The 14,911-nt window shown below is 45.4% G+C and overlaps 1 protein-coding gene across 1 annotated transcript in view; it reads right to left on the bottom strand.

Annotated features, from left to right (window-relative positions):
* The window catches only part of DNAH9 (dynein axonemal heavy chain 9), a 194,174-nt gene that overhangs the window by 120,711 nt on the left and 58,552 nt on the right, over positions 1-14,911 (bottom strand). The window contains exons 36-40 of the mRNA XM_032199711.1: positions 13,179-13,352; positions 12,221-12,428; positions 8,733-8,898; positions 7,589-7,691; positions 6,023-6,262 (exon numbers count right to left, since the gene is read on the bottom strand). Of these exons, the coding sequence (XP_032055602.1) occupies positions 6,023-6,262; positions 7,589-7,691; positions 8,733-8,898; positions 12,221-12,428; positions 13,179-13,352 (891 nt within the window). The remainder of the gene's footprint in view (positions 1-6,022; positions 6,263-7,588; positions 7,692-8,732; positions 8,899-12,220; positions 12,429-13,178; positions 13,353-14,911) is intronic.

Below are 14,911 nucleotides of genomic sequence, written 5' to 3'. Positions count from 1 at the left end.
AGACACTATGAAAATTCTTTTGCTTAATGGAACAAAAAAGAGAACCCCCTCCCCTTCTCTCCTTCTGCATCTCAGTTGCCTCTTTTGTTCAAAGACACTGCTGCAAAGCTCATGTAACCATCTCCTGATAAGTTGCTAAACTAGTGTATCAACTTCTTGCCTTCCTGTCTCACGCTGGGCCAACATGACCAAATAAAAAAAGAAGTTGAACCACAACGCCGAGGAAGACTACGGCCTTCATCTTCACGACCACCAGAGGGACAGAGACGACCCCCTAGCAACAGTGCGCGCAGTCGCAGAATATACCAGGATGTGCTGCGTAATCCCGGAATTAGCAAGATATAAAAAGGGACCCTGGCGGGGGTGAGGTGCGTGCCGTTGGCAGAGCCGAGCCTCCCCGGCTGCCCAGTGCTGTTTTGCTTGCTGTTGCTTACTCAATAAATTCCTTTCTATTCTTAATGCAATGCTCTCTGAAAATTAATTAAGGGGGCAACTTATAACACTCTGCACTCACCATGGCTGCTTTGAGGGAAGTGTTGAGGTATTTCTGCTACCCATCAAAGCTCTGCAAGCAGTAACAAGCATCGGTCAGCTTGTGCTTCACAACGTCAGCTCTTCTGGGCAGTTGGCCACCCAGGGCTGGGGCAGGACAATACCCACTGCAGCTCCACTAATGAGTGCAAGCACACACACTCATCTCAAACCCAGTGTTATCACCACCTTCCATCCAGGAATGGTCTCCAGAAACCATCTAGCACATTCACCCTCCAGCCACCTCTCGAGTTGTAACCCCTCCACAACCATCAGTTTACCCAAAATTTCAGAAGCCTTCCTTGGTCTCAGAGGTATGCATGCTTCATCTTTACACGGAAATAGATTGCACATAGACAGCCTAAATAGAAGCAGAAGAGGGCTCTGCACGTACAGGACAACCTTGGGTAAGTCAAAGCAGTTGTTTGCATATTCCTATTTAGGACACAATAAAACCCACATGCATAGGGAACCTGAATGTTTGATTTAAAATAAAAATAAAAGTATCAGCACCAGAGACATTTGAGCCATTCTTGCAAAACCCAGAAGACTACAACAGCTGTCAAGAAATCAGGGTGCAAATAAATGTAACATGAAGTCTAGACACTGTGTTTGCCAAGAGGTTAATTCTTTGCACTTCTTCAACTTTGCACCCTGTAAAGCTGCCTGCCAGCAGGGTGAATTGCTGCTAATATAGCAACCTGCAACCAAGAGAGGGGAGTGAAGCACCAGGAAGTGCAGCTCAGCCTCTGCCCGCTGGGCTTGGAGCTGGAGGCAGGGAAAGCACAGAGGTGAGTGTGAAGAGAGAGCTAACATGCTCCACGGATCAGAAGGTGACAAAGCACGAGTTCTCTCAGGTATGAAAAGGTAAAATAAATAAATCAATAAAAAAAAATTAAATTACTTTTTCCCTTTGCAACCTCAATAACGTTTAAAATAACAACTTGTGCAGCACAGTTACCCCTTTCCAGCCATCCTGCACTGTTGGGCTAAGCACCCTGCCCGCCTCCCTTCCTGCCATTACTCTTGGGGCTCCTGGGGCAGCCTCGGCACTGTCGTGTTACAGCTCTGACACGAAAACAGCGATGAACATGACATTAATAAAGAGGATGTTAGCCATCAATCCAGAGTCCTATTTAAAGGTACTGTACCAATTTCTAAGCATGTTAACCAGGGAGGACTGACAAACCCTAACCACCCCATTTTCACCTTATACTGTGATGCTGCATTTGATGGAATAATGCATAAGCACCCGCTGGAGTCTGGATCTCTCCTAGGAATAGAAATGACAGAAGGCAAGACAGAAGGGGAGGGAAGCTCTGAAACCAGACCAGCTCAGAGCACACTGATAGACAAATGAGCATCTGAGATAGTTTGGCAAAGCAAAATTTTCAGCATCGCAAATGTGGGCCCAGATGACCAGATCCTGACCAAGCCCAAAGGTAAGTCAGGCCCACAGCTGTACCAGCCTGAGGAACAACACAAAGGTGCCACCACCAACCCTGCACTGGTCTCACAGCCTCTGCTGTCTCCGCTCTCTGGCTACCACAGCATGCACCAGCAGACCATGTGTAAGGTGCATTTTGGTGCTCGTGAGGCTGAAGCTTCAGCAAATTCAGTTATGGGTATGTATGAAGATCCCTCCCTTGTGCCGAGGAGGGTGAAGTTTGCCAGCTGCTAGGGCCCGTGCAGAGGAGCTAGGCACGATGGAACCACCACTATCATCGTGCAGCCAGGCTGGGAGATGCCATCTCTTCTCAACTGCCGTGGATCTTAATGTGACATGCTCCTGGAAATCTTGTTGTAAATGGGAATAAAAAGCAAAATACAACCCTGCTGAGTCTATGATTATTTTAGAGATGACAGATATAATTTAGAGCATAATACCATGGTAACCCTTTCATATGTAAAGAAAGACAGCAACAAAGCTTCCTCTGGTGTGAGCCAGCAGGGAATATATTTTTAAAAAGCATAATCCACCACTCTGTCACTGCATAGACCTGTCTTCTTTAATCAAGGGTAAATTGCCTCAACCGTATCAATCAATTTAACTCTGCAGTGCAAGGTGGGACCCAGAGGCAAGAAAAGGCACCACAGAAAGGCAAGGCAAAGCTTCAACCACAGCCGGGACCTGCTACATAGGGAAAGCTACAGGTAATGATGATGAACCCAAAGACTCATCAGGTTCAGTGATTTCCAGTCTCTCCTCACCGGGAATGGTTCAGGCAAGACATCCACATGGGCTTGGCTGATACAACACAGGAAGACACCCCAGAACCCAGATGGGATGCCCTGACATTTCAGAAAGCAACAGACACCCACACTGGGGCAACCAAGTGAAACCACACCTGTGCCCCTGGCTGAGGGAACTGGGCTGCACTCCCCAGCCTGGCATGAACCTAGTTATCCTCACAGTTCTGAAGCTGAGCGTTTCAATCTGGAGCCAGTTCCCTCCTTAGATCTGCACAGTGTCAATGTCTGACAGCAGAACAGTCATCTCAGACTCCTTTCACCACTGATGAAGAGGGTACTTCAGAACCAGAGTTCCTCTGAGCTCTTCCACTATTTTCTCCCAGGATGAGTTGAGCTTGATTGACACACAAAAATGCCCATTTCCCTCTGCTGACTAGCCAGGCAAAGAGGAATTCCACCTAAGATGCTCACATCCCAAGAAATGGACATTTCAGCTTAGTCAGGACAAATGTGAACTTTGCTTGGTGAAGTCAACCCACCACTCCCAGCCAAGCCTTCAACCCCTGGGTTTATAAGCAGCTCTTTTCCCTTCGGTTTCACAAAGTTTTATTTGCCTAGCCAGACCTCTGTGATATTCTGCTGTCATTTGTAGTGAATACCTTCTAGAGTCACCTACAGCTGAACCCTCGTACTAAGGAAAGCAAACATCAGCCTGACCAGAGCAGGCCAGGTGCTGGTGGGTGAAGAAGGGCAAACATGAAAGCAACAAGTTCCTGTATCTGTCTGTCAGAAGGAATTACTGCTGACTATTGCTTTTGGGTAGTCTTCCTTTTTGTGTGTGTGTGTGTGCAACACTGAAATGCATACTAGGTTCAAACTCATTCATTCTTCATTAGCTGCAACAATTAAGGTACAGGTTCTTTAAGCATTTTGTAATGAGACAATTAGCATAGGACTCCTTGTCATAAGAGCTGTCAGGCAGTTTTGACAAAGGGAATCAAGCTGGGCTTGCAAGGCCCTACTTAAATGTTTAGGTACTGTATTAATATCTAATATGGTATGATAATGACAGAGCCATTGGACAGATTGTAAATGGAGCTGTTGCTAACGACCTGTGCAGAACCTTCAATAACGAAGTACAGAGGCAGCACGTTCCAAGGGTTGACTCCTCCAGAGCTGCAATTTGCATATGTTTTGTGCCTTTAACAGTTATCATCGGCTGTGTGTATAATTACAGCATAGCTGGTATAACAGCAATCCCCAAACGCCTTTTATATATGCAGCTATTACACATTCTGTGTTTGATTGTTTGTCTGGGATTAAAAGGAATTTGAAAAAGGCATTACACACTGACCTACAAACTTCACATTCACTGATTCGCTCTCTTCCCAAAGGGTAAGGAAACTCGGATGACCCTGTTTTTCTTTATTAGTGGTAGGTTTTTATTTTGTTTTCAGATGTCATCACATCAAGGATTCTATGAAAACACAGACCAGATGGGTAGGCAGCAAGATGGGTGGAGAACTGGCTCAAAGGCCAATGTTGTTAAGTCTAACTGGAGGCCAGCTACCAGCAGTGTTCCTCAGGGGTTGGTACTGGGGCAATAACATCTTCCTCCGTGACCAGGGCAGTGGGACAGACCACACTCATCTGCAGATGGCACTGACTGAGCAGACAGGTTATTACCCCAAAGAGAGGGACCTTGACAGGCTGGAGAAAAGCTGTGGGAAGTTCAATCCACGGAAAAATGAGTTTGTTCAGGAAAGGGAAAAGGTAAAGGGGAATCTTACTGCCATGTATGATTACCTAGTGAGGTAGTCATAATGAGGAAGACTGAGCCTTATTTTTTTTGGAGGTACATGGCAAAAGGATTATAGGCAACAAGCACAAATTGCAGCAAAGGAAATTCTGATTAAAGTAAAGATATATAAGCTACACAACAGAGTGAGCTTAACAGTACAGCAAGAGCCAAGGAAGTTGTGTGATCTTCAGAGCCAGGAACTTTGAAGTTGGCCCTGCATGAGCAGGTGGCTGGACAAGAGACCTCCAAAGGTCATTTCAGAATTAACTGTAAGTCTGTGAAGATATAATGAATGGAGCACATGGAAATGCACCCCCAGAATCCAGAACTTCTTTCACACTCACTTTCAGGAATAAAACTGTGTTCCAGCGGAGCTAAGCATGAAATCAGTAGATCTCAAAAAACTTAAAATACTTAAGGTAAGAAAATATCGAGAGCAAATACCATAACGAAGGACTTCAAGAAAAACAGAACTACCATCTAAATAAATACAAAATAAATACAAAACCAAGAAGCCAGATTCCCCTCCTCCAGCAGCTAAACTAAAAGCCACCTAAGCTCCTATCACTGTCCCTACCCCAGAGTCCTGGCATCTAGATGTGACAGGATGTTTTCAAATATCCCAAAACTTTAACACCTTTCAAACAGACCACAGTTTAAATTTTCCCATCTAAATGCTTCTTTTCTCTCTCTTTCTGCTTCTCAAAGCATAGGTTAACTAGAAACCAGGACTTTAAATGACCCACACCCAAAGCCATAGACTGGTGATGATTCCTCCTTCATACAATAGGGTTATTATTTTTTTCAAGTTCCTGTTCTTAGATTTCCATTGCTTATCATTCCTGCAACTCCAGCCTAACAGACCAGACCAGAAGGCACTGAGCCTTTATTACTTACTTAGTAAAATAAACATTAACAAGGACAGAACAAATTACAAACTGGGGTTGTACAACAGGCTGGGATGATTTGAACCTCTTAATTTTGCTGCTGACAACTTTCTCCAACTTTATTAATCAATCTTAAGCTCTAAAAGGCTCTTTGAACTCTCATACTGCTTCAAAGTATGAGATTTTAGAAAAAAAAATCTATCACTGTTAGAAGAAAACATTTCTAAAGCCAAACAACTGAGATTGGAAACTTTTACTTGGTTGAGAACTGGTGCTGGTGGTAATTCAGTTTCAGTAACTGTGATCTGACTTTCAACTGAGTTATTTATCAGCTCTTTAAATGTCATCCATCATGCATGTGCTGAGTACATGAACATTGAGAAAATATAAGGATGTGCCAGTATAGACTCACATGCGGTACTGGCCCCAGCCAGGGCAGCTGAGATAGTTACTGTTCCCCCGTCTGCATAGTCAGTAGCCCACTAAATATTCTCCACCTGCTTCAGTACAATAAAAACACTTCCCATAGCAGGGCAGGGCCATTAATGCCCCCACAAGTAGAACTGAGACTTACAAAGGCAAAACCAACTCCAGTGACAACTGCACTTACTTGGAAGATATTGGAGAAGTCTCTCAGGTTGAAAATGTAGTGGAACTTGATAGCCGTTGGCAGAAAAGTAGCAGCTACTCTCTGGTGCAGGCCCAGGGCCAGAGAGATCAGCTGCTGAGCTGATTTTTGCACAGCCCCTGAGAAATTCCCACTCGTCAGGTGCTGCATTAAGATGGTGCTGTAAATCCTGGACAAGGCATCCTGCCCAGGGATGGAGAGGGCGAAGACACAGAAGTGACGCTGAGGAAAAGAAAGGAAGAGATGGAAAAGTCAGAGAGCTGGGCAACCACCTCTCCATCAAAAGGCACTTGGGAACTTCCTGTCCACCCAGAACAAGGCCATTTCCAGATAAAAACTGGCAAGTGACTTCTTTCTTGCACTCTGAATGAGAGATTTTCAACTGCATTTCACAGCTATTAGGTGAGAAGTTCAGTCCATCTGATGGTCTCACCATCTGCCAATAGAGCCTAGACACTTCTCAAACACTGTGTTTCAGTGCTTCAAATTCAATAGACTTTACCTGAACCTTTGTTACAGCCCTATAAACCTAGCAGTAAAGGTGTTTATATTTAGCAGCCCATTTGGATTCACCTCCTCACTCTGAGCCTGCTTCCCTGAGCCTTGATTTTCCTGGCTTCATCTGATCTACCAAACACAGCCCCTGGCCTCTTCCCTGGCACTAAGGCTGCAGTCACACTTGGCATCCCAGAAAACCTCTCCCCTCTCAGAAAAGGATGGCCACAGCCACGCTGTGTGTTGGAAGGTGCCATCTCCCAGAATACCCCTTATTGATGTGGGACTCATTCCCCAGAGGAGGTGCCCATTTCCAGCCATGGGATGCTTCCTATTAACACCACAGAGCAGCTAAAAGGAACAATGGCTTAGGCTGACGCTAGTCATGAAGCTTCTCCAAGAAACTGTGATACTGCTGGAAAGTGCACTGTCCCTCTGCTTGCTGTTTGTGTCCCACAGTGGTCCACAGGAACCACTCAGTGGTTCATCCGCAGGCACAGGGCACAGCCAGGCTGCCTCCATCAGTCTCTGCCCCCTGTCACAGGCTGCCACTGACACCTCCTGCCTCAGAGGGAGGGTTAAATAACATCGGTACTGAATATTACCAATAAGGTCAAGTCTCTCAGCTCCCAAAAATCAATACGCTTGGTCACGTATCTTTTTTCCCTTTTTTTTCTTTTCTTTTTAATGAGAATATACTGCCAGCTCCATCAGAAATTTTAGAAACCAAAAGGATTTAATGAGCTATGCTCCAGAGGTAAATACTAGCTAATGAAGGCAAAATCTGTATGAACCAGAACACTGTCCCAAAAGTAGGTGCTAAGTTGGCTGGCAACCTGTGACTGCTTCCTCTGACGGAGCAGCAGAACGTGAGGAAAAACAATAAGGGAGCAAGATCTCTTACTACTATGATTTATGGTCACCCCACTGAAACATGCAATTTCTGCTGATAAAACAAAAGCAGCACCTGCCACTGGTTTTCCTCTGGCTTCACGCTTAAATAACCCACTGAAATAAAATCAGCAATGTGCCTGACCCTGAACAGGGCTTTACCTGCAGACGTGGGTTGATAGTGAAGCTGCCAGCAGTCGGGTTCATGCATGATACATACTGCACATTTGTGATCTCCTTCAGCGACAGCTTGGTCCTGTCGTACCTTTGGGCAAAACAAAAGCAGCAGCTGGGTGACTGCTGAAGTCCAGATTGGCTTCAGTGCTGCAATGAAGCTGGAGGTCCAACCCTGCACCTTGCCAAGGCAGTGTCCAGCCTTGTCCTGGGACACACAGGAGTCCTGCTCTCTTTTTGGAAATCTTTCAGCTTCAACAACCTGTAGCTAATATTTAGTAGCTGATAAGAAGTTCTGAGCAAAGCCCTTACGCATGTGACATCCTATGGGCACTGCTAAGACTGTGGGCTGAAAACCCAGACATGCCCAGGAGGGGCCACACTGCATCCTGTGTGCCACCAGCACTCTGACCTGTGCAATCAGCAGAAACGTCTCTCTGCCCCACTCCTGCTTCACCCACACCCATGGCCCCAAACTTCTGCCTGTCTCTATACCCAGGAAGTCCTGAATTTCTGCCTGTCTTCATACCAAGAAAGCTTTTGGTCAAGCTCAGGTGCACACATGGCTAAGAAGCTGGATGCTGCTGCACCTCCCTGCCCGGTATTCCCCATGTAGAGAGATGAGAATATTCCTGTCCCTCACAGCACTACCAGCTACCATGTAAAATGCACCCATCCCCTGCCCAAGCACCATTACTTCTTTTTCTTCAAATTACTTCTGCCTAGAAAACACTTGTTTGCTGCTGCCTGCCTGAAAACATCAGGTGTGCACAGCAGGGGCTCAGCAGGGAGGCTGCATCCCAGCAGAGGCCAGATCCACTGCCTTCCCCTGATCTCAGTGTTGCAGGGCATCAAAGCACAGCATCGCACTCCTCTTGTAGGCTCTGCATCAAGACCACAGCCCCAAAGCATGCCAGGAGCAGAGCAAAGCACCTCTCAACCAGGCTGGGAGCAAGTGAGTTGCTTTGCTGGGGAAAAGGAAAAGACCTGAGTGTGTCCCCATCAGCCTCCAACCCCAGAAATATGAAATGGCAAAAGCAGGCCAGGAAGGGAGAACTGTACTTCAACTTCATCCCAAAGACTGGAGCTGAACAAAAAGTTCTTGGATGATGCAGCCCAAGCAGCCTCCTACCAGTGACCATAGTCCAGGTGCTGCCTGATGAGTGTATGGGGCTGCACTGTCCCATAAGGATCCACTTCTGGCATGTTCATGTCATCGATGAAATAGATGAGCTTCTTTGTACCCGGAGGGCCGTAATTTTTGCCAGCCTTTTTATCCAGAGGCTTCTCAAGCACACCTGTATGGAGGCAGAGATGCAAAGTTAAACTAACAGAGGGTTCATGTCAGAACAACAAAAAAAGGCTTCCCACCCCAGCTCCATGTTGTGCTGCGTGCAGCTGCATCATCCCCAAGGAGCCGAGCAGTGCACAGGATGGGAAGGACTGCTCTCACAGCAAAGGGGAAAGCCCCAGGCCCCCCGCAGCTGGCACAAGGAGAGATGGTTGCTGCTTTTTTCGGAGGAACAGTTGATCTTGGCGCAGGATGCTGTTCACCAGCAGGACAGTGGCTGCCCCTGAGCTGCATCTGCAGAGTTGCTGGGAGCCCTGCACAGGGCTGGCAGAGACCTTTGGGCAGCTTTTTGGTCCAAATCAACCCAAACCAGAAAGCTATGTTCCTTATTTCAAACAAAATATGGCAAGCTAATAGCCTGCTACAAAAGAGATCTACTTCAGATCAAACAAAAGCAAGATTGAGACTCTGAATCCCTTCTGCATCATTTTTTAAACTAAATCTTACTGTCTGGGTTTATTCTGACCTATATCATGCCACTGGTTTTGTGAAAGTAGATGCATTTTCCCTCTCTTAGGCAAAAGGAATCCATGATTTGAGGGGCAAATTCCTGGATATCATCAGGACAAATTAAATAATATGTTAATTTTATTAACCAAGGATGCACAAGTTCCCTGATGCCCTCCCCAGAAATACCCAAATCTCCAGATAATTTGACAAGACTGATTTCGAACATGAGCTGCCAAAATACCACCCCATTGTCAGTAGGGTCATGCACGAGGAAGGAAAAGGATGCAAAGAAAAGTTTCTTGTTTCAAAGTTTTGGAAGATTTTACTTTGTTTTAGCAGGAGGCTGAGGTTATATGTTGTAGATTATAAAACATAATGAATATTTACAACACCAGGCTGATATTTAATAAAAATCAACCTGTATTGCTACGCATAATGCTTCACAGCTATTCATTCCAGCCTGAGCAACCTTTACTGACTAAGTGGAAAAACAAACAGAAGTTCTCTTCTGCTCAGATGTGATGGATTTTCTCCCATGAGCTGACTTCAAGAGCATCTTCAGCCTTGGGGGCTCACCGCTCTTTCAAAGATGGAGGCAGAATTTGTTTCATGTACACAAGACTGGGTTGTCAACAGACATATAGCAGCATGGTAAGTAGCATTTTTTGTAATTAGACAAGACCTGCAAACGTAAATGGGACTGGGAACTTTTATAAAACTCCCCTTGTTAAAACTGTGCATTTAATCATGTGCAGAAGTTATTAAGGGAGATTTATATTCTGTTTTTTTCAGACCATGAATTATATATATTTTAAATCACCACTTTTTTTTTTTTTACTGCTTCAGTGCGTTTCAGAGAGTTTTTCTTTCCCACTACTCAAAATTCAGCTGATTTCTTGTCACAGACAGTTGCTGCACAAAGGAATGAATTGTGCTAAGAAAAATGATGAATCTTGCCTCAGCAGAGTATCTCTCCCCCTTCAATAAAAACATAATATTTGAGATTTCTGGTAGCAGGTTAAATTAAGTGTTTCAAATAAGCATTTAATTTAAATTTAATTAGTCCTTAATTAACATATAAAATCAGCCTTTTTTGAGGTTAAACAAGTATGCAGGAGATTCATCACACTGAAATGTAATTACTGTGGATCAAGTGACATGTTCGTGAAAGTTGCATTTTAATTCAAAGCCATATCTCATAATAATAATAAAGTGTCCACGTCTCTTCCTCCGAGATCCTGATATACTCAAATTAGCACCTGAAAGAAACAGTCACTGCAAATGGGGCTTTGCTAGTGTAATTCCTCCTGCCTGCTGCCTGTTAACTGGGGGGGGGTCTTGCAATTTTCTACAGGCAGATCTGGAGCAGAAAGGATTTGAATCCCAGAAGCAAAGGAGGAAGGGTGCATGGAAGACGGGTCTGCATCTCCAGGGGGAGCAGAGGTCCAAGAGTGCACAAAGCAGACGGAGGAGTAGACCAAGTCCAGGCAAAACAGCTGAGAGTAGCAAACTTCAGAACAACAAATGCAATAGAGAGTGGCTTTTGGTCAAAACACACCAAAAAATCCCCCACATTGGCCCCAGACCATGGTGGAGGGGACGTCTGGCTCCGTTTGTCCCTATGGACATGGCTGTTTATGAGCCACAGGACCCATAAGGATGGTTTGAAGCATGTACCTGTGCTGTCCATAAAAGACCCATGCTCTGCTTCTTATAAATCTCTGCACCAACAGGCGCCTTGTCTAAGCAATTGTTGGCTTTAAGGTTTACCTTTTTTAAAGAGGAGAATAAAAAACAAACAAACAAAAAAACTGCTTTGTACCCATGTTTTACAAATTTAAAGAGGTGCCTGCTGGGGCACAAAAAAAAGCAGCCAACTGACAAACTGCACAAAAAAAGAACAAATTAACTCTAAAAAATGAGCAGTAGAGAAGCATGCCGAGCAGCATAAATCATGCTTCACAATGCTAATCTCATAGCCACGTCTTCGTTCCCAAGCAAGAGGACTTGCTCTTCTCTATAGAGAACGAAAGTGCCCGTCTCAGACCATAGCTCATGGCCACAGTAAATAGGGATGCACTGCCAGGTCTGTCTGTATAAATCGCAGCACCTGCACACGCTCGCACCATCCGCACAGCAATAAATGAGCACACATTCCCCCACAGTGGCAGTCAGGTGGACAGATAGACAGCACAACCCATTTACCAACTCAAGGGCGTTTCATGGAGACCCCAGATTGAGAGAAAAGGAAAGAGGGGACCAGACAGGAGAAAAAGGAGGCTATTGTCCCTGCTCAGGGCTATGAGACTGGCCAAAAGGTGAGACAGCACCAAAAGCCAGCATCCCTGGCTTACAGCCTTGCATGTCTCCATTAGCACCATCCTCTTTGCTAACTGGGACGCAATTCCTGTCATTGCACCTTAAGGAATGTTTGGATACTAGCCAAGAATCTCACCCTATTCCCCTATTCTGCATGGGCATAATTGAAGCATCTTAAAGACACACTTCAAGTCAAGTACGAGCTGTGTGTTTTGTGAAATAGCAGCAGATTTAAGCACACACTTTGGCAAAACCCTGAACCAGTCATTGGTGTTCAGAATTCAAATCCGCATGTTCGAAAGTGTCATCTCCCACAAAACCAGGGGCCAGTGAGCTCAGGGTTTCACACTGTCAGCAGAGAGCACACAAACCACACAGGCAGCACACCTACAGGTTCCTCTCCAAGTGCCACAGTGAGTGCTCCACTTCAAACCCCACTGGAATCATGAGAATTGGGTGCCCTGCCAGGCAGAAATCCCATGTCTCAGCTGTTGCCTCACCTTGCAGCATGGCAGAGGTGGTGTAGTAGTTAAACGGGACCTTCTTTACCATGTACACATCTGTGTCCAGAGAGGAGAGCTTGTCCCCCACCAGCACAGACTTCCCCATGCCCGCATTGCCCACCAGCATCACAGGGCGCTGGCGCTCCAGGAGCCTGTCCATGAAGTACCGCAGCCGGACCGTCTCAGTAGTGGGCACCACGCAAGCCTGAGAGAGGAATAACAAGCAAGTGATTCCCATCACTGCCACAAATCCCACAGCCATGTTCTGGGGAGAAGAAAAATTGGGAAAGCCAGGGTGAGGAGACCCCTGTTTCTAGATCACACCAGGAAGGGGAATGATAAGCTTCTGCCAGCCATTACAATCAAACTGTCTGCAGAGATGAAACCTTGACAGCTGGATGCTGGCAGCAGCATCTGGATCTCCCCACAGACATTTTTCTAAAATGGTAACAATTTTTTTCAAGTCTTCTGTTTCCACTGGCACGTCTAAAAGGAAGGAAAAGCGTAGCTGGCAAACACAATCCTCTACCTGCAGAAACTTTCTTTTTTCATCCAAATCATAAAAAACACCCCTATTTTCAGGTTGGCACAGAATGACAACATGGCGCCTTGGGGGCTTTGTCACTACGTTGTGTCACATCCCACTTCTTTCTGTGGGTCACACGCCTTGGCCAAATCTACCCCTCTGCCTGCACCCTGGCACCCGCTCCTGGGTCATTGGGGTGGATCTGAGCCTGCCCCTGATGTACATAGGTCATAACTGAAAGGCCATTGGAACACTACTCTTCACAGCCAAAACACAGCAAAGAAAACTGGATAATTAGTAGTACCTCATGCAGAAATCCATCCTTATTAAGAAATGTTTGACCTTTCATCATACTTCACCAGAACACCCGCTTACAACCACTAAAATGCATTAATTCCTTCCTGACAAAGCTACACACTGCTCACAAACCTGTAATGGCATTTCTGGATCAAATTCAAACTGGGGAATCAGTTTAGACCAAGGCTCAAACTTCTTTGTTTCGGGATCAATGTAAAAGTCGAAGACTGTTCCCTGAGAGGGAAACTTAATAGTCTTGAATTCTGCTACCCACCACTTGCTGAATTCCACTCTGTAGTCCACAAGCTGCAAAACAAGAGGGGACAAAAATATGTTAATCTCAAGATCAAGATTCTCCATCTCATCAGTGATGGAGAACGTTATCTGGTCTGAGTCTACCAAAGGGGGACCGGTCCTTAAAATATACTGTGGAATTTAATGATCTTAGTCTTTTTCCTATTCTTAAGGCTAATTTTTCATTTTCTCCACTTCTTCTCATCACTCCTTTTTATTCACCCAAATAATTCATCCTCTGTGTTGATCACTCTTGGTATGTCTGAGATTAAATGGATGGATCAATTTGAAATAGAGAAATACGTGCCTGTGACTAAACAGAGCACTTGATTGATTCTTGGTGCCTGCTTCTTCCAACAGACAAGGACACAACATCCGTCTACATCTGTGGTCATGGTTAGTCAAAGCATGCATACTAAAGCCTTTCCTCATAAATCATGTCAGTCTGTTAATACTTTGTTGTTGTCTTCTGGCATCTTTTCAAGCTATAGCTTTCTGGAGAAGCAGAATTGTACCACTACACAAAAACACCAGAGAGGGACCAGGCCCCTTCAGCTCTGCTGCATTTCTACCATACTGCCCTGGAAGCATCTGCTGTCTCGGCTTTCCCCGCTATGTCTTTCTACGCAGGGAGATTTTGGAGCATCTGAAATTTTGCAAGAGTTGGGATGATGCTTTTGCTTTTGACAATGGTTCAGGACTTGCAAAATGTGGTTAGCTTCCCTTCTTGTTACTGATCTCCTGTATGATATTGTGCAAATCCCCATGCAAACAGTGGGTATTTCAGCATTCTGCCCTGAGGAGAAGCAGGAAGGGGAAGGAATGGAAAGTTGCTGTTAAAAAGATGTCTGTGAAATACTGGATGCAAAATTTAGTCAGTTTTAACAGTCTTCCTGGGGCATCCATGGGACTCTCCTCCCCATAGCCATGCAACGTGCTTTTCCAGGACAGAAACCCAACTGGGACTGCCAACACGCTGCCTGTAGACTGATAAGCCTCCATCAGGAAATACGTGTTTGAAATGAAATGAACAGTCACTGTAAAGTCCCCTGAGCTACCATCCACCAAAAAAAAAGAGGATTTTAAAAACAGGTTATTAGTATCCCTGATTTTGCAGCCTCGTGCTATTCAGAGAGGTAGAATAACTTTAATTCTCCATTCTCCTGTTGTTCTAACTCCTCAGCACCAGTGATAGAGCAGCCTTCAGCTGAGGGACGTGCCTCAGTGCTAAAAGCCTTCTCATAAGGGTGCCCTCGCCCCTGCACATCCAAACTGTCTGCATCTGCACTGAGCTGCACTGCCTGCCTTCCCTCACAGAGCAGCTTGGTGGAGATGCTCCAGCCCTAGCTCCTTTGCCAGAACAGTCTTCAGATCAAACTGCTTCCTTAATAAAAACCCTATATGGATTTCCACTAATTCCAGAGCCTTGAAATGGCAAATCTATCATCTGTTTTTACACGGAGGCTCCGCTACCCACCAACAAGCGCGGAGAAGCAGGAAGCCTTCCAGACTCTTTATCCTGACATTTCAGCAGCAAAAGGTCAACACGAAGGGCACCTTCAATGGAGAGC

Source organism: Aythya fuligula, chromosome 18 (assembly GCF_009819795.1).
Source record: "Aythya fuligula isolate bAytFul2 chromosome 18, bAytFul2.pri, whole genome shotgun sequence".
Lineage (NCBI taxonomy): Eukaryota > Metazoa > Chordata > Aves > Anseriformes > Anatidae > Aythya > Aythya fuligula.
This window is presented reverse-complemented; position numbering and strand designations above follow the sequence as displayed.